General features: G+C 43.1%; 1 protein-coding gene across 4 annotated transcripts in view; it reads left to right on the forward strand.

Annotated features, from left to right (window-relative positions):
- TRAK2 (trafficking kinesin protein 2) overlaps nt 1–24,107 on the forward strand; it is a 198,730-nt gene that overhangs the window by 57,263 nt on the left and 117,360 nt on the right. For 2 of the 4 annotated variants that reach the window (XM_033944579.1, XM_033944577.1), the window contains exons 4-6: nt 10,973–11,023; nt 12,330–12,406; nt 18,767–18,883. In XM_033944579.1, coding sequence (XP_033800470.1) covers nt 10,973–11,023; nt 12,330–12,406; nt 18,767–18,883 — 245 coding nt within the window. The remainder of the gene's footprint in view (nt 1–10,972; nt 11,024–12,329; nt 12,407–18,766; nt 18,884–24,107) is intronic. The other 2 variants (XM_033944580.1, XM_033944578.1) reach the window with 1 other exon arrangement.

The raw sequence follows: 24,107 nt of genomic DNA on the forward strand, positions 1-24,107 counted from the left end.
AGGGAGAAGGGCTGCTGCTGCATAAGGAGAGCTGTGAAGGGGAGGTGGTGGACACAGGGGAGGTAAAAGGAAGGGAGAATGGACAGGGGGAGCAGGCAAGGGGTGGTGATGGACAGCCAAGGAAAAAGAAAGGCAGAAAGAAAGAAAGCAGCTAAGGAGAGAGAGAGAAAGAAATAAAGACAGACACACACATATGTTCTAGCACCCGTTAATGTAACGGGCTTAAAGACTAGTATAGTATATTAATGTACATCATAGTTTGTTTATTTTTAGCTTTGCTAGTTGGTTACTGGCTGTCCAGCTTTGCTACACATCAAGCCAAGGGCTTGAGACTGTGAGACTGGTAGTAGTTTCTCAATGCCTCCAACTGCTGTAGAGGAGCATAATCTGTTTTCTGGATTGGTTTGACAGGATTCAAGGAAAGGAAATTTAATGTTAAGTCCAATTTTCTACTTCATAATTGTTTTGACATCTAGTCTGTTGCATCTTCATTTCAGAGAGTTCTTACAACAGCGTTAGAACTTTGATCTGTTAGTAAAGAGTTGATCTTAAAAATACTTTGTAAATAAAGTGGTGAATATTTTTGAAAATTTTGTCGTATTACCGTATTCTTGTTTTTGTGTCCTTATCTTGGGACAAACACTGTGGCCATTTTACTCTTAAACTGGACATGTCCATTAGAAGTTTGCTGATGTGAAATCTGCCAGGAACTCTGTACTGATTTAAATCCTTCTCTGAGTGTCAACTGACCAGTTCTCAAAACCCAAATGAAAAGCATTCCAGTGCTTCTGTTTAAAGCAGCAGTATTACCTTGGTGGTTTGTCATATCAACTGGGCATTTTTCAGCACTGTTGTCTGTAGATGGTTTGTTTTTATTCTAAATATATAACTTGTGTTTTGTACACTTTCTTTAATAGTGCACAGTTTATATTTTGTTCACACCCTGTTTGTTCTTTAGTCTGCATCTGTATTCCACCCACAAGAAGTTATGATTTATTTGTTCACAGAGTTTATTTGGCACCCTGCCCAAGGCTGCATACAAATGCAAAATGAACTAATGTTGTACATAATTAAAGACAGGATAGCCTTATTTGCAGAGATTAATTTTGATGAGAAGTTTCTCAAGGCTAGCAAGCATATTTGTGCCCTCTGACTTCCAATTTGATATTTAGTTCTCTCTTCTCAATCACCTCTTCCTCAACACCCAGTTGGTAAGGGAAGAGCAACTCTTACTAGCTGGTGTAGCCTGAAACTTGTTAATATTTATCTAATTCTAGCAGATGATGTACCGGTAGGTTGAATTAGTGTAGCAGGTTTTTCTTTTGTTAGGCCTGACTCTTTGAGTGCAGTCCATGGTCTGCATTAGTTACAGTTGATTTCTTTGACTGGTGTCATTCCTGGGATTTGGACCATGGTCTCCTTATTTCAGTTAAGTCTGGAGGGATTCAGCCCTCTGCAGTGCCAAAATTTAGCCTACAGGCTTTTGCCTGGCAAGGCCTGCTAGCATAGGTCACCAAAAGGCCCCTGCCAGCAGAGATGAGGTCTTCTCCTTCCCTCACCCTGGTGTACCCCTACAGATTTAATGTAGTTTTACTGGTTTGCTGGGGCAAATAAAGCAGATTAAAAAAAATAATAGTAGTAAAGCAGGAGTTAAATGGAGGCTAGGTCAGCAGGGAAAGGGCAGAGTAACAAGCCCCAGACTACTTTTGTAGTGGAGTGAGTTTGAAGGTTGGATCCAGAGAGTGGATGGTGTGATTTTTCTCATGGCAGCAGGCCAGTAAAGCTTTGGGGGAGGGGGGTGGGGAGAAAGAGGAAATTTTTGCTGAGGCCTGCAAGACCCAGAGGTTTAGTACTCCTACTGCCCTTATGTTATGTGGCGGTATCCATCATGGTAGTAGGTAAATTCAGGGAACTCCAGGATGGGGAATCCCACTGGTTCTGTGCTTACTCCCCCCTCCCCTCCCAAACCTAATAGTATTGGCCATGGCTCTCTTAGGCCTAAATTTCAAAACACTGAAGGGCTACTGTCGCAGCCGTTATAGTAGCAATTTTAAAAAAGCAAGTCGTTCTCCAAAAAACGCTCATGCAAATGCAGTTGGCAGAGAGTAGTGAAGACTTGCTAAATTAGCATGTGCCCATCGCTAGTTATAGTGATGGGCATATGCACAGAATAAATGAAAAAATTACCTACAACAACAGGAGAGATGCCTAATATCTCCTACCGCCAACCAACACCCAAACCCCCTCCACAGTGGGAAAGTTGCCCATGCCAACAAACACACACCATTGGCAGCGGGGGAGATGCCCAGTCTCTCCCACCCAACTGATACCCCCAGGCAGCAGGGGAGATGCCCAATGTCTTCTGCCACCAACCGCACTCCCCTCGGCAATGGAAGAGTTGCCCACGCTCTCCCATTGCCACACAACACCCCCCCCCCCATGCCTCAAACAACCCCGCCTGCTCCCCCTTACTTTATTTTCAGATGGTTGGCTAGAGGAATGCCTACTCACTCTGGCCAGTAGGCCCGCATGTTCAAAATGGCGGGCCTTCCCCTCCCTGGTGCACCTGGGAGGGGCCTGAGGCTCTGATTGGCCCAGGTTGTTTAAGGCCCCTCCTATTGGTGGGGAATTATGCATCTGGGCCAGTCTTAGGCCCCTCCCGGATGCAACCGAGGCTCTTGTTTTGTCCCTCGCTAGAAGAAACATGGCAGCTAGAAGATCTTGGTGGCTTGGGGGGGGGGGGGGGCTGTACTTTTCCATGAATGGGGAACCTCTCTCTTGTGGAGGAAGAGGATTTCCTCATCCAGAATACCTGAAACCCAGGGGATAGGGAGCTGAGTTCCAAAGCTTTCCAGCTACTAGTAGAGCACTGGGGATTGCCCATGCTTCGATCTGATAGTGTTCCCCCTTGTTCAGCATGGTAGAGATTAACACACTACTGCAGTCTTGAATGTAGCAGGACCTTCTTTACATGTTTCCACATTGGCCATTGATTCACAGGTTTCTACAGTGAGTGGCCAAGCATCCATTTCTCATGATTCTCATGGCTTTGGATTAACCCCATCACACATGGTGTTCAGATCTGATTCGTCTTCTGGCAGGATTTCTTTTGGCTATTTCACTGGGTCAGGGGCTGCTGAAGCAGGGTCCAGCCATGATGGAGATCACAGATCCCTTAAAGCAGTGTATCGCAAACTGTGTGCCACAGCACTGTAGTGTGCCTCCTGAGATTTCAGGTGTGCCGGCTGACTACCTATAGGACATGCCTCTTGCAGCTAAAGGCACGTCCTGTAGGTAATCAGCTGGCGCCAGTGCCTCTCCTTCTCTCTGGTCCTCTTCCCTTCTGGCACCCCACTGGCATTTCAGGGCCCATCTGGAGGACCTTCATACATGCACGTGATATCATCATGGTGACATCCCCGTACTTCCAGATTCCTCGATCTGCAGCCACTAAGTTTAGTGTGCCATGGCTCGAAAGTTTGCAGGACACTGCCTTACAGCATAGCCTTTGAACAATGTCACCTGGGAAGAAAGGTTGTTATTCAGCTATAGTCATTTCAACTCGGTCATGGATCAGTGGTAGTCTTTATCTTTAGTGTATGTCTAGGAGTGGTGGATCTTTGAACAGTAGTGTGATGAGTGTGGTTTTTCTGCATGGCAAGTGGATTTGTCTTCTGGAAATTTAACAGGAGTTAGAGCAAAGTTTGAATCCAGGAAGCTTGTCTGGCAGCGCAATTGGATTTGCACTTTTTTGCAAAACGTAAAACACATTTAGCCGGCATTCCAGGCTGTAATGCCACAGTGGCACCTTTACTTGGTCCTCAACATCTTGATAAGTCTGCAGTTTGAACATTTTGAAATTGGCCTCCTTGGAGGACTTCTCTAAAAACAATCTTTTTGACTTTGCAAGATGGAAAGGCATCGGCCTGGCGGTACAAGAAAAATTGTGGGACCTGCATTTCATGTATAAAATTACTGCCTCATTGAGCCATAATTATTGATTTGTATCAAATTACTTGTGACTTTTCTTCACTAGTATTGACGAAATGCAGAGAAAGGTACTAGACAATGAGATGCAGGGCATTGGATTACACCTGAGTAGAGCATAGGCAAAGGCAAACTAGGTACATGCTTCCGGCCCAAAAGTTTAGGGGATGCTGTGTCAGATAAATGCTCAGGAATCAGGTGGTTAGGACTTCCACCTGTCTGGATTTTTTCAGGATTCTAAAACGTTGAAAATTATCCATCTCTAAGCCAGAAGGATGGCTAAGTGTGTTGATAGTTTTCAAAGTTTAGCCACTACTCTCTATTGCTGGCCCTTCTACTGCAGAGGCTGTGGTAGGCTGCTTGTTATAGGAAAAAGGGGCTGAGCTGTAACGGCTGTGGGGAAAGCTGATGAGCTATGCACTGGGTCTTTGGAGAGAATCAGTGGAACTAGTAAGAACATAAGAATTGCCGCTGCTGGGTCAGATCAGTGGTCCATCGTGCCCAGCAGTTCGCTCACGCGGCGGCCTTCTGGTCAAAGATCAGCACCCTAACTGAGACTAGCCCTACCTGCGTTTGTTCTGGTTCAGCAGGAACTTGTCTAACTTTGTCTTGAATCCATGGAGGGTGTTCTCCCCTATGACAGCCTCTGGAAGAGCGTTCCAGTTTTCTACCACTCTCTGGGTGAAGAAGGAACTTCCTTATGTTTGTACGGAATCTATCCCCTTTCAATTTTAGAGAGTGCCCTCTCGTTCTTCTTACCTTGGAGAGGGTGAACAAACTGTCCTTATTTACCAAGTCTATTCCCTTCAGTACCTTGAATGTTTCGATCATGTCCCCTCTCAATCTCCTCTGTTCGAGGGAGAAGAGGCCCAGTTTCTCTATCTTTCGCTAATCTTTCATCCAACCCCTTAACCATCTTAGTCGCTCTTCTCTGGACCCTTTCGAGTAGTACCGTGTCCTTCTTCATGTACGGCGACCAATGCTGGATGCAGTACTCCAGGTGAGGGTGCACTATAGCCCGGTACAGCGGCATGATAACCTCCGATCTGTTTGTGATCCCCTTCTTTATCATTCCTAGTATTCTGTTCACCCTTTTCGCCACACCGTACATTGTGTGGACGGCTTCATCGACTTGTTGATCATAACTCCCAATTCTCTTTCCTGGGAGGTCTCTCCAAGTACCGCCCCGGACATCCTGTATTCGTGCATGAGATTTTTGTTACCTACATGCATCACTTTACATTTATCCATGTTGAACCTCATCTGAATGGAAAACTCTTAATACTCAGTACAGTATGGAATTTTTATGTTTTCAGGCGGACTTTCTGGGTCACCAGGCTGTGCAGTGGTATAAAACTATTAGTGATTTGGTTAAAAAAAAAAGCCTAAAAATGGTCTTAGGGATATTTGGAGCATTGAGATTAAGCATCAGATTTCAGCATCTCAATGGCCACAAATTTGGTCTTGGAGAATAAGATGTACAATGTCAGCGTCTATGAAACAGGCTTGGTTTTTTCTGTTACATAGAGCTTTTTGGACCCCAGTTAGATTACAAAAATTAAATAGTTCCTTGTTTAATAGATGCTGGCAATGTAATATGGATGTAGGGACTTTGGATCATCTTTTGTATTATTGTCCCCATATCTTAGCCTTTTGGAACTCAATCTGGGATCAAATAAATTGTTTATTGGAAAATCATGTAGCATTATCTTATGATACTGTGATATTTGGAATGTCCATGAGAAAAAAGAGTCGGATATCATCGAGTAACAATAAACTTTTATTGATCATGACAGGAGTTGCCATCCAACATATTACTAATAACTGGAAAGATCACAGTAGACTTAATTTTAATTTCTGGTGGAATTCGTTGTGTCACTTATATAGAATGGAAAGTATAAAAGTTTTATAAAAATATGGGAGCCATTAACATCTTTTTGTCATGATTAAATGCCATTTTTCTATTAATTATACACCACTTAGTGTTGAAAGAGGGGAAGGGTTTAATGGGAGGGTTTATGATCTTATAATGAATAATTGGCTTAGAGGGAGGGTGGAGGGAGGGTTGCATTTATATTTATAAGATACAATGATAAGATGTTCAAGTGATCTAATTAATAGTGTTTATTATGATTTTTGTACACTTGATGAAAGTTTGAAAACGAATAAAGAATTTAAAAAAAAAAAAGAACCTCATCTGCCATGTTGATGCCCCTTCTCGAGCCTGATTGTCATGTTGCAGATCATTGCAATCCCCCTGTGTCTTCACTACTCTGACTAACTTTGTATCGTCCGCAAATTTAATCACCTCACTCGTCGTACCAATGTCCAGATCGTTTATAAAGATGTTGAAGAGCATGGGTCCAAGCACCGAGCCTTGTGGCACCCCACTGGTGACGCTCCTCTAGTCCGAGTATTGTCCATTTACTTCCACTCTCTGTTTCCTATGCTCCAGCCAGTTTTTAATCCATGTGAGTATTTCACCCTCGATTCCATGGCTTGCAATTTTCCGAAGTCAAACGCCTTCTGAAAATCCAGATATACAATGTCGACCGGGTCGCCCTTTTCTATCTGCCTGTTTACTCCCTCAAAGAAGTGCAGCAAGTTCGTCAGACATGATCTGCCTTTGCTAAAACCGTGCTGACTGGTCCTCATCAGCCCATGTCCGTCAAGCTGGTCAATGATGCAGTCCTTTATCAGCGCCTCTACCATCTTTCCTGGTACCGAGGTCAGACTTACCGGTCTGTAGTTTCCCAGATCTCCCCTTGAACCTTTCTTGAAGATTGGCGTAACATTCACCACCTTCCAGTCTTCCAGAATCTTTCCTGATTTGATCGACAGATTGGCTATTAGTTTTAGCAGTTCAACTGTGGACCCTTTCAGTTCCTTGATGACCCTCAGATGGATGCCATCCGGTCCCGGGGATTTCTCACTCTTAAGCCTATCAGTCTGCCTACACACCTCCTCTAGACTATCAGCTTTCCATCTTTGTTTGCAGCATATAGCCTGATGGGTTCCGGTATGCTATGTAAATCTTCGATTAAATACAGACGCAAAAAATGTGTTCAGTTTGTCAGTGAGTGGTCTGGGGTTGGAACTGTTGAAAAACTACAGACTGAAGAATGAGAGAAAATGTAAACAGCATGCTGTCAACTGAGGAAAAAAACTGGCAGCAAATGCCAACATTTACTTGATGGTAGGTAGATCTGGTAGGGATGGGGGGGCCAGAGGAAGCATATGAGTAAGGGACAGCACTAGAAAAGAGCTAGAGAATGCATGCACTTGTTTATCTCTGTGTCTCTGAAGAGCCTTTGAAAATCTGTGCTGGAAGGGAGAGGTTCCTTGGTACCTGTGCACATTCTAAGTGGAGGGAATTTTTCAGCCCAAGGAATTTACCCTGTTAAGTATTAAGTTACTTGGGCAAAATTCCTTGAACACTGACCTAATACTGCCTCTATATCCTATTTTATTTTGCTCTTTCCTTTTGTGAACTTTTTTCACTTGTAAAACTTTATAACTTTATACCATGTACATATTGCCTTTAAATCTCACTCTTTTGAACAGTCCACCCTTGAAACCTCTGGTTTGTTCCAGAGGCAATGGAGAGTGAAAATGACTTGCCCAACTTCCTTGATTCTCAGTCTACTGCTGCAGAGCTGCTAAATTACCCAACTCCAGGAGGGAGATGTTTCGGTTGGATCTGTTTCTGAACTTACATCTCAATTCAGTGTTCTATTTATAATCTCTGATACCACCAATTGAAATCAGCATTTCAAGTCCCATAATATACCCAGAGAGGCTTGCAGAAATCAAAGACTTGAGTTTCCTTTTTGAACTGGGTAACTTGGTCGCTCTCCAGCTCTACACATTAAGCTTCTCCATTCAAAGCATTTGCTTTCATAGCCCCCATGCTTATTCTAAAACTATTACTGCTATCATACCCATAACTAGTCACTGCATTTTTTTCTTGCTACTTCTGGAGAGATGAAATAGTGGTGGGGGAGGGGGTCCATAGTAGGGGAGCCACAAATATATGTTTGCCTCTAGGGCCCAACAAAACAAAGAGAAAAAAGATTCCAACCTAAACTGCAGTAAAAAACAACCAAGAGCAAACAAAACAGAACTGCAGATCTGTACAAGACGTAGGCAAAATTTATTGTGACAAAATAATTATATGCAAACCCTTTTACCAATCAAGGGACCTGACATGGTCCGTGTTTCGGACAAACCTTCGTCAGGGGTCCTATTAGGTACAAATATAATATAAAATTTATTATTAAAATAACAATTATACACAAAAATAAATAATAATTACACAAACACTTAAAAAGAAGATGGTGTTTAAACAATACTATACTATACCAATGTTTGTGATGGATACGACAGAGGAACAAATGTGCATATTGAGAAAGTAAAATGAACCGAAGTAAGAATAAGATAGCAATGACATGCAATTTCAATGAACTACATGCAGAACAGAATAGGTGATCTTAATAAACTAAATAACATCAATTATACAATAAATACATTACTAACTATAAAAAAGAAATAAGGACAAAGATAGACACATAAAGAACGTGACCCATAAGGAAAGGACAAGATAGAAAAAGGAAAAGACATGTGAGAGGATGCCATAACAATAACAAGGAGTAAAATACATACCATGGTAAAAAAAAGTCACAAAAAATTGTAGAGTAGCAGCTATAGAATAAAAAAGCAATACGGTCATAGAGATGTAAAATAATGTACAGACGTCAATCCTATATTATAAATTATAAAACATCTTGGAACTTGTTTCATATAGAATAATGAAGCGTGAATAAACATTACAAAAGGATTATATCTATAGCTTACATCAGTAAATAGAAAATTTTTTTAAAAATATAATAAAAGAATAGTAAAAATATATATATATAAAAGTAAAAAACCACAACAGTACCATAAATTATATAAAATAATTAAAATAAGTAGTAACAAATCTAAAAAACCTTATATGCAGAGGTTATTACACAAATTAGTAATAATTAATAAAATAGATATCAGACTAAAAATGAATGATACTTGTCAATGGATGTGTTAGTACATCACACAACTATAAATCCAAATAAAAAAATATATAAATATAATGGACACGTTATAAATCTTGTTATGGAACGGACAAGTGGATAAACAATTATAAGTTGATGTATTAATACAACACACAGCCATAAATCTAAATGAGACCAACCACATTATACATCTTTTAATAGAACATGCGACAAATAAAGTACACAGTACTGGAAATGCAAGCTAAATAAGTCTATGGGAAGCTATCACATAGGTGGGAGAAATATGCAAGGAAAGTTGTGTATAATTGTTATTTTAATAATAAATTTTATATTATATTTGTACCTAATAGGACCCCTGACGAAGGTTTGTCCGAAACATGGATCGTGTCGGGTCCCTTGATTGGTAAAAGGTTTGCATATAATTATTTTGTCACAATAAATTTTGCCTACGTCTTGTACAGATCTGCAGTTCTGTTTTGTTTGCCTCTAGGGCCCAATATAGTGTTACCATCTTGAACTGAAAAGGTATGACGTAATATAAATAAAGCTATTATTAATCTGGCCCTGCACCTGGGGGCTGTTGAGAGAAAAAATTGTAAATGGTTAATATGTGCTATATAGATATTTTGTTCTGATGGCTTTGGTGATTAAACTTTAAGCTAAATAAATAAATAAAAGTGACTCTTTTGGTCACCATTCATTCAGCCAGATGGGTGTCAAGTTGCAGTCATGATTTGTAAGGATCCTTATTCTTTTCAGATGGGGCTGTCTCCCTTCATACAGTTCTGTCTTTGTTGCCTAAAATGGTTTCACTCGTGAATAAGATAGTGGCATTCCCAGCCTTTTCGGAAATCTGCTCAGAAGCTCTATAAGTTGGATATATATATATTTGGAAGTTGAACGACTTCTAGAATTCTGATAGATTCTCCATACTATTTCAAGGGCCATATAACTCTGCTTCTAAGTTCAATAGAGCGCATTGGATTAAAGCGATGATTAGTTGAAGGCAGCATACATCCTTCATTGGATAGTTTTCCGGTTGGACTGTGTGAGTATTCTTTGCAAGCACAGACGACTTTCTGGGCAGATACTCAGGTGGTGATACTCGAGGACATTAGCAAGACGATCTGGTTATCACTGGATGCCATTTCCTCACTTCCCTCTCCTCATTCCCACCCTCTACCAGTCAATAATAACTTTCAAACAGCCTTGGAAGAAATGGGGTAGTTGTGTTGGATATCTTGGAATTCTCCTACTTCCCTTCTGTCCATGTAAGGATAGAGAGCTGGGTAGGGGCTCCATTCTCCTCCCTAGGAAAGAGAGCCCTGTATCGTTTTCTCTGTGCAAGCTTAAGAGTTCCCTAATGAAAGCATGGGTATTCTTCAGCTTTGACAGTTAGCCCAGGTAATTTATATACTTACATTTACATTTGATCATTAGAGTACACAAATTTTCTGTTTGAATTTATATGCATTTGCTTGAATTTACAAAAATATGTGCATACATGCAAACCCCTTCCCATCTTTACTCCCAAGAATGCCTCTGCTTAGTCCAGGTAAACAAACAAAAGATACAAGTACATAGGTTTACCCATGTATCAGGTGTGTAAAATTTTAAACAACTATTTCCAGTTTTCTACTAGTAAAGCACTTGTGGAAATGCTTTTGAAAATTGCCCTCATGGAGTGTACTAAAAATATAACAAAGGTAGATCTCCCCCCCCCTAATGCACCAAAAGTTTAAGTGCCAAGATTTTGTGAACTTTTAGAAACAAAAGTTGATTGTTGTGCTTTCTGTTGTGAAGGAAACGAAAGTGTGTAATAATGCTTGGAAAGAAAATGAGCCCTCTATGCACACTGTCTGGTAACAAACTATAATTAAGACATTCATATCTTATTCTGGTGTGTTTTCTTTCTATCTGCTTTCATGCTATCCTAGCTTTTGCTGAACTTCCTTCTTCCCTCGATGGATCCAACAGTTTAGCTCCAGGTAATTTGGGGTTCCTCTCTTCCTTAGAATTTGTTGTCTTCTAATACAAAGCATCTTATCAGAGCAGCTACAACGGGAGCCTGTGTGAAAAGATATTGAGGGGCCCCCATATAAAAAGGAAAAAATATAAAAACTTCAATAAAACGTTTCATAAAATGTAGGTATATTTAATTGAATATAGAGTTCCTTTGAAATAAGATATTGTACATCAAATATTTAATTTTTGTGTAAGAGGATGCAACTGTAAGTGCATTATTTCAGAAACATGAATAGCACTTTCTGTCAAAGGCTTTCGGTCAGTGACAGCATCTAGAAATTGCTGTCTGTGTCCTTTTGGGCAGAGAGCAAGTATAGCTGAGCTAAATTATTAAAGGTAGGAGGAAGCGGTACTTGGGTGCCTTAGAGGACTTTGGGTGAGTAGGTGGGTCACTGAGAGGCTCATACACTAGCAGGAATCCCACAGGAACTACAGTACTTCCATCCCCATAGGATCCCTGCAGATTTTGCGGGATTCCAACCAACCACATCCCCATGCAGATCTCTAATGGTAAATGTGAAATGGTGGGAATTTTTAGAAAAAGAAAGAAGGTACTTAGGGGATTCCCCTAGGCTTGTGGGCTGATAGGATTTCCCACCCACTTCACGCAGCTGTTGTGCCTCTGAGCAGTTTGGTTCATAGTAACGCGGAAGACAAAGGCGCGCGCCGACAACTGAGTGCAAGACGGAGGCGCGCACCAAAGAAAAAGACTGTTTTTAGGGGCTGCGACGGGGGGTTTTGTTGGGGAGCCCCCCCCACTTTACTTAATACAGATCGCGGCAGCGTTGTGGGGGGCTTGGGGGGTTGTAACCCCCCACATTTTAGTGAAAATGCTCAGTTGTCTGCTTGCGCCTTTGTCCCGGCACGCTTTTGACCTGACACCGAGCAGTTTACTTGACCATGTATTCCCCAATAAAGTTTCCCAAAGATTTTTTTTCAACTATCTTTTTGGTAGTTTTCTTGAGTTTTTTTGAAGGAATCTTCTCAGATAAATGATCAGAAACCAGAAGCATCTTTGAATATCACCTAGATAACCAGAATATTTTATCTAGTGAGGCTAGAAATTTACTAGTAATTTTAAATAGTAAATTTAAATAGTAATTAGAACCCCAGAAAATGTTTTGTCCTTGTTTCTCTTTCTTTGGTCCTTTCCTGTGATCCTTATTTGTTCCATCCTCCTTGTTTTTTGGAATACTTTCCTACATATTTAATGCAATTGCTTTAGTTTTGCCTGTATATTGTGATAAATAATTTGTCTTTGTTTTTCAGTTCTTGGCACAGAGAGAGTGACACAGATGAACAAGGCCTGCAATGACATCGACATGGTTACCCACCTACTTGCCGAGGTTAAACAAAAAGATATTTATTGTATATTTGCATCACTAGATATAGTATGTATAAGCATGTTTATATACGCAGAATATGGGGTTTGTATTAGAATTACATAAGTGGCCTATACTTTGCTGTGTCCAATCCAAGCTATTCTAGTCTATACAGATTTGCTAGACTGACATTTTCACTACTACGTGAGAGTTGGATTTCCAAGGATTTTCTTAAGTATGGCTTAGAATATTGTGCTGAAAATATCTCAAAATGACACATTGGGCTCTTAACAGACATCCAATCAATTCTGCTTTCTGTTATTTATAGTCTGCAATAATTGCCGGGTTGAAAATCATTCACTTTGCTCAGTAATTGGTAGAAAAGCCTAAACTTTTAGATAGGAAAATAGACAACCGTCATTTACAACTCTCACTTTTGCTTGCCTGACATTGGATTTCTGATTCCATGGTACACTTTCAAATAGTTCTCTTACTGATACCCACTATAATGTTTCTGTTCAGTTTGGATATCTCGAGTGGCTAGTATGAAGCACTTCAAGAGTCAGATTTTCCCATTCATAATGTGTTGCAGCTTAAGAACTAGGGTGGAGTTAGCACTTTGAAACTGTTTAAAGTTTGGCAGCAACCTTCAGAGCAAACTGCTTGTTAGATTTAGGTAAGCTTTAACCTGTCTTGCTGAATTACTTAGATATAGTTGTATGTAAAAGTAAAGCATCCCTTTTCAAATATTATACCAAATCCCTAAGTTACAGAAGCTGACAGAACTTCTATGAAGTATAGGGTTAAATGTTATCTTTCTACAAAGTTGAATGTAATTATTCTTTATTTACTTGATGTGGTGTATTTGACATGTTGAAGCACTTTATAAAAAAAATAATAAAAAGTTGATACCTTTATGTGAGACTAACAATTCATTTTTTTTACTACCTTTTGGAGAGTTACTCTTCCTACTTTCTCAGGTCACGACAGTACTGACTTTAATAGACTAAAAACTGTGAATATTGCAGGTAAAGAAGTACTTTGGACATCCTTTGTTTCATTTTACGATTTCCTTTGACCAAAATAAATAACAATTTTGGAAAAAATATGTCTCTCTGCTTGGTATCAAATTGAACTTTGAGGTGCTACAGATAGACCAGTCCAGGTCCCACCCGGGAAGCTTGTCATAAATGATTTAATGTGGTATTTGGCAGGCTTGGACCTAATCCTTTTTTGGTAGTAACATACAGGAGAATTCTACCTATATCCCCTAGTAGGGGGGGGCCCAACCCATTGATCTTGATTGGTTTAGCAGGGCTCTAGGAAAGGAAATTAATCGGTATGACTAAATTTCACCAGGAATCAACTTGAAGGGTCTCCTTTTGCACCTGCCATATTTATTTTTTTAAATTTTTTTAATCTGTTAAAAACTGCATATTTGAATTACAGTAAAACTTGCATAAAGATTGTGTTTTATTTTGTAATCATGTAGAACCTTCAGAAAAAAAAAAATTCCATTTGTCAGTATCAGACTAGTCCACATCAGTGTGAATAAACATATGGATAAAGGAGTGCTGGTTGACATAGTGTATCTAGACTTTCAGAAGCTTTCAACAAAGTTCCTTATGAGAGCCTCCTGAGAAAATTAGTTATGCTGTGGATTAAGAATTGGTTATTGGACAGAAAGCAGAGGGTAGGGTTAAATGTCCATTTTTCTCACTGGAGGAGAGTGAATAGTGGAGTGCCACAGGAATTTGTACTAGGCACGGGGCTATTTAAGATATTTATAAATGACCGATATTCAGAACTTAACTGGTCAATATTGCATAAACAGGGCCACATTAAAGTCCTATCTTTATGAGGTGCCTCATTTCCATTTAGGGGCTATATATCACACTTATCTGGCTATAGTTTAGCTTGCTCTGGAAGCCTGTAAATATAATGCTAGAGCCCAGATGTGGTCCAGCATTGAATCTGCAGGCATAATGCCAGTGGTATACCGTATTTTCACGCAAATAACGCGCACCCGTATAAAACGCGCACACGGGTATAGCGCGCAGAAATCACGATGATATGTACAAAAACTTTGGTATACCGCGCATGCTGCCCGACGCTCCTTTCGCCCGCCCTGACTTTCCGACTCTCCGTTCACCCCCCCTGACTTCCGTGCACTGTCCCCCCTTGAAGGTCTGTCCCCATCCTGAAAGCCTGATGCCCCCCCCCCCGACGTCCGATACATCCCTCCCCCCGAAGGACCGCCGACTCCCCAACAATATCGGGCCAGGAGGGAGCCCAAATCCTCCTGGCCACGGCGACCCCCTAACCCCACCCCGCACTACATTACGGGCAGGAGGGATCCCAGGCCCTCCTGCCCTCGACGCAAACCCCCCTCCCCCCAACGACCGCCCCCCCCCCAAGAACCTCCGACCGCCCCCCCAGCCGACCCGCGACCCCCCCTGGCAACCCCCCCACCCCCCTTCCCCGTACCTTTGGTAGTTGGGCCAGAAGGGAGCCCAAACCCTCCTGGCCACGGCGACCCCCTAACCCCACCCCGCACTACATTACGGGCAGGAGGGATCCCAGGCCCTCCTGCCCTCGACGCAAACCCCCCTCCCCCCCAACGACCGCCCCCCCCAAGAACCTCCGACCGCTCCCCCAGCCGACCCGCGACCCCCCTGGCGACCCCCACGACCCCCCCACCCCCCTTCCCCGTACCTTTGGTAGTTGGCCGGACAGACGGGAGCCAAACCCGCCTGTCCGGCAGGCAGCCAACGAAGGAATGAGGCCGGATTGGCCCATCCATCCTAAAGCTCCGCCTACTGGTGGGGCCTAAGGCGCGTGGGCCAATCAGAATAGGCCCTGGAGCCTTAGGTCCCACCTGGGGGCGCGGCCTGAGGCACATGGTCGGGTTGGGCCCATGTGCCTCAGGCCGCGCCCCCAGGTGGGACCTAAGGCTCCAGGGCCTATTCTGATTGGCCCACGCGCCTTAGGCCCCACCAGTAGGCGGAGCTTTAGGATGGATGGGCCAATCCGGCCTCATTCCTTCGTTGGCTGCCTGCCGGACAGGCGGGTTTGGCTCCCGTCTGTCCGGCCAACTACCAAAGGTACGGGGAAGGGGGGTGGGGGGGTCGTGGGGGTCGCCAGGGGGATCGCGGGTCGGCTGGGAGGCGGTCGGAGGTTCTTGGGGGGGGCGGTCGTTGGGGGGGAGGGGGGTTTGCGTCGAGGGCAGGAGGGCCTGGGATCCCTCCTGCCCGTAATGTAGTGCGGGGTGGGGTTAGGGGGTCGCCGTGGCCAGGAGGGTTTGGGCTCCCTTCTGGCCCGATATTGTCGGGAAGTCAGCGGTCCTTCGGGGTGGGGGTGCGAGTGGTCCTGCCGGGGGGGGGGGGATGTATCGGACGTCGGGGAGTCGGCCGGGCAAGAGGGCTTGGGCTCCCTCTTGCTCCGATCGTGGATGCGGGTGCGGGTGGGAGCGCGTGCGAGCGGTCGTTCGGGGTGGGGGTGCGAGTGGTCCTGCCGGGGGGGGGGGGGTGTATCGGACGTCGGGGAGTCGGCCGGGCAAGAGGGCTTGGGCTCCCTCTTGCTCCGATCGTGGATGCGGGTGCGGGTGGGAGCGTGTGCGAGCGGTCGTTCGGGGTGGGGGTGCGAGCGGTCCTGCTGGGGGGGGTGAATCGGGCGTCGGGCGGGGTGGGAACTATGTTTTAAAACTTTTGTATACCGCGCTCATGCATATAACGCGCGAGGGGTATGCGCGGTAGGTAAAAACATGTATAACGCGCGCGTTATATGCGTGAAAATACGGTACTCTTGGTTCCCCCTTATATGTTTATAAATACTACTGCCTGAAATTATTCAACCAATTACACTAGCTGAGATTTTTATTCTAGATTTGCAAGCAATCCAACAATCATCTATAAGTGCAAATCTTTAGAAGTTTCTCAAACACATTTCTAAAGTGGTATATCATGAGCCATCAGAAGCGGCACTCCAAATACATCAAGTATTCATTTAAGGGGCTAGAATGCCGCTAGTGCTTCCTCATCGGCTCTTATGCCACAATAGTCTCTCTTTGATTTTGTGATTTTATACTTTTTATCTTGTTTCATCAATAAATAGCAATAAATATCCCAACTTAGAATACGCTTATCTTCTTTGCAGTCCTGGCTCTGGACAAACTAACGGCGGCTTGCTTCTCCTGGTGTTAGTTTGTCCAGAGCCAGGACTGCAAAGAAGATAAGTGTATTCTAAGTTGGGATATTTATGGCTATTTATTGATGAAACAAGATAAAAAGTATAAAATCACAAAATTAAAAAAGACTATTGTGGCATAAGAGCCGGTGAGGAAGCACTAGCGGCATTCTAGCCCCTTGAATGAATACTTGATGTATTTGGGGTACCGCTTCTGATATACCACTTTAGAAATGTGTTTGAGAAACTTCTAAAGATTTGCACTTATAGATGATTGTGAAATTATTCAACAGCACCTAGACCATTCTTCCTCAAGAAGTGAAGCAAAGTGCTGGAAAGCCAATCTGATCAAGCTAGGCTCTTAACAGAAACTTGTAATTCCGTTCCTTCTCAGTAGCTTGGAAAATATATTTGATATCTAAGCGAATCCCCTGCTTAAGCATGTCGGATGTGATAGGGACATGGAGATCCAGTGTCCACTTCCGGGCAAGCGAGTCATTAGGCTTTAAAACTTTTTTTAAAAAATTTGTGATCAAAGCCACCAACTTTTGAAAGTTCTCTTAAATGTACAAGAATCTAGCTTCTTTAGTTTTAAAGTTTAACTGCTCTCCTATAATCCCTGTGGATAAATATGGAACATTTTTTACATTGATACTCAAAACAGTGAAGCAAAATTAACCATTTGTTTTAGCTATCTATTGATACTGTTTCTCTAATCCTCCCTGTTATTTTTGAGAAAGTAGTAATGCATAATACCTCCTTAGAATTCAATAGCTTCCTCCTTGCCAAGGTTGGCCTTTAAGGATCACTGCCATGGACATTTAAAGAAAATATCTGAAAAACATAAAAACCATTCTGGCAGCCAGCAAGAGGTGTACAAAAATGTGTACAGGGAGCAGAAATTCAGTGCAAGAACTGCAATACAACCTACACCCTGAAAGTTTTATAATATAAGAATGCTGTAATTTCATTTAGTAGAATGGATTTGCAGTACTTAAATGGCAGCCTTGATAAATGTTATGACTCTTTGGGATCAAAAATAGAGAATGACATGGTGACAGAATTTATCACAGTCTCCATGGATAATCGTGGGAAACCATTCCTATTTTTTAAGGAGAGACGGAAGAACCAGAGTATGAATGGGCACACCCACTGTCCCTCGAGCCTTGCATTGAAAAATGCTGATGTAGAAGGACTGAGGCTGAAATGCACTAAAGAATGACACGGGATGGTTTCCCATGGTGACAAATTCTGTTACCTATATTATTCTCCAATCAAAAACAAATAAATTGAACAACAATCTAGATATAAAACTAAGTGTTACCTACTCAAATTGACTCTGAAAGACAGCATGATTGTGGGTTGTGAATTCAAGCCCTCGCTGCACCTTATGACCCTGGGCAAGTCACTTAATCCCCCCATTGCCCTAGGTACATTAGATAGATTGTGAGCCCGCCGGGACAGACAGGGAAAAATGCTTGAGTACCTGAATAAACTCATGTAAACCGTTCTAAGCTCTCCTGGGAGAACGGTATAGAAAATTGAATAAATAAATAAATAATTAAAAATCCAGCTATAACAGTGTCTACATTTAAAGTACATTTAGCACTCGGGAAATGTGTTGCATGTTCATATGTAGGTGCATAATCTTATAAGTTCTGATAAGAATATGTGTATTGTTAATGTGAAGCACATGTAAACATCCTGGGGACAGTGTTTTGGGCAGAGATGGAGAGGAGTTGCAAGGAATATGCATACTTAGGGCTCCTTTTACAAAGGCGCGCTTTGGGCCTTAACGCGCGGAATAGCGCACGCTAAATTGGCACGCGCGCTAGCCGCTACCGCCTCCTTTTGAGTAGGCGGTAGATTTTTGGCTAGCGCGCTATAGCGCACACTAATCCGGTACGTGCGCTAAAACGCTTAGCGCACCTTCATAAAAGGAGCCCTTAGTAAAATATTTATGTACCCACAGAGTACATGCACATAGTTGCTTCTACTTTGGGGCAGGAATAATTGGCTAGTTATGGGAGCTTATTTTATAAAGACACATACATTGATTATTTGCCTTTTAACAAAACAGCATATATATGTTAGTTTTTTTATAGGCACCTTCCTCATGTTTTTAAGTCTTTATGTTTATTTAGAGGACAATTTGTTCACCATGAAATTACAAATCTAAAACTATGTATCTCTGAGCAGAAAGACCGGGATCTGGAACTTGCTGCTCGGATTGGACAGGCTCTTCTAAAGAGGACCCATATCTTGACGGAACAGAATGAGTCCGTGGAAGAACAGCTAGCTCGGGCCCTAGACCAAGTAAGTAATGTGCAGAATGTAGGTGGGAAAAGATTAAAGTGCCTAATAGCCAGAATTTATTGGTACTAGTCTATAACTCTCAAAGTGTGTTTGTTCATCCTTTTTAGTTCTCAAACCTGAGATAGATAAAGACCAGAAAGAAAACCTTTTTCTTATATTGATGGTTCTCTTTGGAATAAGGTTCTAAGACAGTGGTCTTCACTAATTTTTAAGTCAAGGCCAGATATCTTCCCATGCAAGGCTGTGACACTGCTGACAGTTTATGTCTATGATATCTGCCCCACCGTTATGTTGAGGGTATTCTCAAGGAGATAGGCATTTTAAAATGCATTCTCTTCATCTATTGAGACATGAATGGGCCTTTTGGCCTTTATCTGCTGTTATGTTTCTATGAGTAGGAATCATGCATACAGCCTTTTTTCCAACATAGCCTTTTCAGCAGGAAGCTGGGGATCTCAACGCAGTTTCACATCTTCATGTGTTAGTCATCAGACAAATGGGACACAGCCTTCCTCTTCCGCATCTTCTTACTGCTGTTTTGAGGAGTCCATTATGCATAGTTTTCATTAATTCTATGGAGTTTATAGTTATGCCTGCTTTTCATGGGGTATTGAACATTGTTTATTTAATGAGGCACTGGTTAAACCATGCTGACCCGACTGGGAGAAGATATTCAGTAGCACTTAACCATAAACTACCACTGAATATCATAAGTACTACTGATCTTACCACTGCAGCACTCTCTGATTAGGGCTGGGGTGGTTAGAACCAGAAGTTATCCAGGCAAATAGGACCACAGAAATAGTTGCCTAACCTAGCAGCCTCCTGTGTATACATTTTTAACAAAAAATGATGGAAATAAACTCCGGTTAATGATGATTTCTGTATATGATATTCCATGGTTTTGCAGGCCACATTTAGGCTGCAGGTTCCCTACCTCTGTCCTAACTTGTCTGGATATTTATCCAGCTACCAGCACTGAATATTGACCTAGATAACTTTTGGTGGTGGTGAAACTCCTGGATATTCAGTGTCAGTAACCAGATAGGCTAAAGTTTTCAATGCCAGCCCCTAATAGCCTGTGGCAGTCAGCATTTAAGAACATAAGCAATGCCTCTGCTGGGTCAGACCTGGGGTCTATCGTGCCCAGCAGCCCGCTCATGCGGCTGCCCAACAGGTTCAGGACCTGTGCAGTGATCCTCTATTTATACCCTTCTATCCCCCTTTCCAGCAGGAAATTGTCCAATCCTTTCTTAATCCCCAATACTGTACTCTGCCCTATTACGTCCTCTGGAAGCACATTCCAGGTGTCCACCACACGCTGGGTAAAGAAGAACTTCCTAGCATTCGTTTTGAATCTGTCCCCTTTCAACTTTTCCGAATGCCCTCTTGTTCTTTTATTTTTTTTGAAAGTTTGAAGAATCTGTCCCTCTCTACTCTCTCTATGCCCCTCATGATCTTATAAGTCTCTATCATATCCCCTCTAAGTCTCCTCTTCAGAGAAAAGAGACCCAGTTTCTCCAGTCTCTCAGCGTATAAAAGGTTTTCCATCCCTTTTATCAGACGCATCGCTCTCCTCTGGACCCTCTCGAGTAACGCCATATCCTTCTTAAGGTACGGTGACCAATATTGGACGCAGTATTCCAGATGCGGGCGCACCATCGCCCGATACAATGGCAGGATGACTTCTTTCGTCCTGGTTGTAATACCCTTCTTGATTATACCTAGCATTCTATTCGCTCTCTTAGCAGCCGCTGCGCACTGTGTCGTCGGCTTCATTGTCATGCCCACCATTACCTCCAAGTCCCTTTCTTGGGTACTCTCATTCACTAACATCCCTCCCTTCGTATAGCTGTACCTCGGGTTTCTGCTTCCCAGATGCAATACTTTACATTTTTAGTCTTCACATTACACACAAAAGTTTTGACAAAGCAGTGAGCGGTGCTTAAGAAAATTTCATCCCATTTCAGCTATGATATTTATAGCACAAATTAGCAAAGGAGAAGACTAGCACCCTCTCACAAAAACAACCAAGAAAATATGAGATAGAATGGGAGTGACCAATTCAGTGAACCAGGAGTGTAGATCAGTCTTATTGAAAGTCCAACTTAAATGCAATAGTATGGTTCTGAATTACAACATTTTCAAACTAGCATAATCAAAATAGAGATTGCATAGGAATTAATAATCCCACTTAAGTCTCAGAATCCTTTAATCACCACCCTAATTAAGATTTATTTATACTTACTCATTTTATATGGGCTGAAATGGAACAGAATATGGTTCTACATTTGTTGATTTATCTTAAAATTTCAGGATACTGCTGAAGCTTGCCCATCCATTTTTGACTAGTTATAATAATCACATTATCCCTGTCTCCACCTAAACCATTTTTCCCCTTTATCGTAATTTCCCTTTATTGCCGTGAGGTTGATCTATTAGTTTGACACTTTCACAGTATGAAAATAATTACCGTGTATACCCGAATATGTCGATTCAAATTTAAGTCAAGACCCCCGTTTTTCCCCCCCAAAAGGAGGATGTATTTAACTGAACAAGTCTGGGATTACTGCAGCCAAAGCAAAACTAAAAGCTGGGTGAACTTCCTAAGAGCTTGAATCCACTCCAGAGAGAAAGCAAGGCTCTTTTGCAATCCAAATTGTGTAAGATTTGTTCATCCTTGTGTACATGGAATTTGGGAAAAGTTGTTCTAAACAACTGACTGAATAAGGTGAAAGTCCAAATCATCTTATTCATTGAGTTACCAGACATCTGGGAAAACCCAGATATGCCCTCTTTTTAGAGGATTGTCCAACTGCCTGGACTTTTTATTTTTTTAAACGGGGGAGTCTGTCTGGGTTTATTTGGCTCTCCTGACTCCCCCACCTACTTCCTTCCCAGGCCATTACTCCACTTCCCAACTCTGATTTGGTTATTAGGGCACGTCTATTACTGGTGAATATAGTATAAGACTAAGACCATGAATTTGCTATATATTATTGAATGAGGATTATATATTTTGTAGTTATTACAGAATGATTCTGCCTCATAAAATGCATTCTAAGTACAGTATATACTCGAATATAGGATGAGATTTTTGGGCCAAAAAATGGCCCCAAAATAGGGGTCTCGTCCTATATTCGGGTCATCACCCAACCCTCCTCCCCAACTTCATGCAGGCCTCCGATAGGCCGAGACAGGAGAGATCCCAATATCTCCCGTCCTGGCTGATACAAATAATTCCCTCCCCCCCACCCCGCATACCTTTTGTGTTATTCTTGGTGGTCCAGCAGTGTATGGGCACCTCCTTCCGGGCTCAGGCCTCGTGGTGCACAGGAGCGAGCTTCTGAAGCTCCCGCATGACCCTGCTAGCGGCCCAGGGCCGTGTGGGAGCTCGAAGTTCGCTCCTGCATGCCTGTGCGCTGCGAGGCCCGAGCCCAGAAGGCGGTGCGCAGGGCAGGAGCATAGTCCTGCCCATACACTGCTGGACCACCAAGGATAACACAAAAGGTATGCAGGGGGGGGGGTAAAAAAAAATTATTTATATCGGCCATGACAGGAGGGATCTCTTCTGTCCCAGCCTAACACTAAGACCACCAGAGGTGGAAGAGGAGGTGGGACAGGGTGCAGAGCCTGGCAGGGAGGGGGTACATGGTGCAGTGCAGAGGCTGACAAGTAGTGAGGGGGATTGACTGCATAGTCTGGCAGAGAGGGGGGGGGTGGCTGCATAGCCTAGTAGGGCAGGGAGTGAAGGAGGCTGGGTGCAGAGCCTGATAGGGAAGGCGGCTGGGTGCACTTTTTCAGCCTGTCATGCTTTTCCTGCTTGCAGCTGAATGCAACACCAGGGCACAGCTTTACTTTGGCCACTACCATATATTTTAAGAAAAAGAAGCAAAGCTAGGAGGGTTCTTGGACTTTACCAGCAAATATGATGATGGTACTAAATCATGTGACAAATTCAAAAAGCTTCAAGGCTCTTGCATCCCATACTCTACGCAGCAGACTCTTTAGAATAGCATGCAAATTATATGCATGAGGAGCCCTGGTAAAAAGGAGAGGAACTGTGCCTAGTGCCTGCTCAAAAGAATACATTGCTAGGCACAGCTCCTTCCTTCCAAATCCCTGTCAGCTCCATCCATTTTTTTTTCCTTCCTAGCTGTTGCACTCCCTCCTGCCGGCTCATCTTGATACAGAGCCGGCAGGGTTTCCCCAATCAGTTGAGCTGGCAGAACTCCTTATATTCAAATGATTTTTATTATTTCAACCAGAACATACAAATAGAAGTTGCATACAAATCCAAAGAATAACAGTGCTAGTTCACCCCCTCCCCTCCCTTCCCTCCCCACCCCAAAAGTCCAATACCACTACCATGACTGAGAGTGTAAGATAGTCCTAACAATTCAAGAGTCTACTGCGAGCATACGGTGTGAGGTCCTGCCAGAAGTATTCCCAGGTCTGACAGAATTTGCGGCCCGGTCCACGATCTAAATCTCCCACTAGTCTCCGCTTCAGCGTCGCATGAACAATCATCAACGCTCTCCATTGAGCGTAGGAAGAGGGATCTCGGGACAACCAGTTAGTAAGAATTGCTTTCTTCCCCATCAAAAGCACTCTAGTGACAAAAGCTCTGCACCCTGTCCCACCTCCTCTTCCACCTCTGGTGGTCTTAGTGTTAGGCTGGGACAGAAAAGATCCCTCCTGTCATGGCCGATATAAATAATTTTTTTTTACCCCCCCCCCCTGCATACCTTTTGTGTTATCCTTGGTGGTCCAGCAGTGTATGGGCAGGACTATGCTCCTGCCCTGCGCACCGCCTTCTGGGCTCGGGCCTCGCAGCGCACAGGCATGCAGGAGCGAACTTCGAGCTCCCACACGGCCCTGGGCCGCTAGCAGGGTCATGCGGGAGCTTCAGAAGCTCGCTCCTGTGCACCACGAGGCCTGAGCCCGGAAGGAGGTGCCCATACACTGCTGGACCACCAAGAATAACACAAAAGGTATGCGGGGGGGGGGAAGCCATTGGCACGTATGCGCATAAGAACAGAGGCCAATAAAGAAACTGCCACAGGATCCTACTGTGCATGCAGCACCACAGAACACGGAGTCAGGGATCATGGCGTATGAAGTGCGCATGCGCGCTTAGGGTTTTATTATGATAGAAGATGACATACCAGTACATAGTATTGTAAAAATTGCACCTGCCTGTCAAAAGAAAAACCATTCATTC

This window comes from Geotrypetes seraphini, chromosome 5, assembly GCF_902459505.1.
Source record: "Geotrypetes seraphini chromosome 5, aGeoSer1.1, whole genome shotgun sequence".
NCBI classification, from domain to species: Eukaryota; Metazoa; Chordata; class Amphibia; order Gymnophiona; family Dermophiidae; genus Geotrypetes; species Geotrypetes seraphini.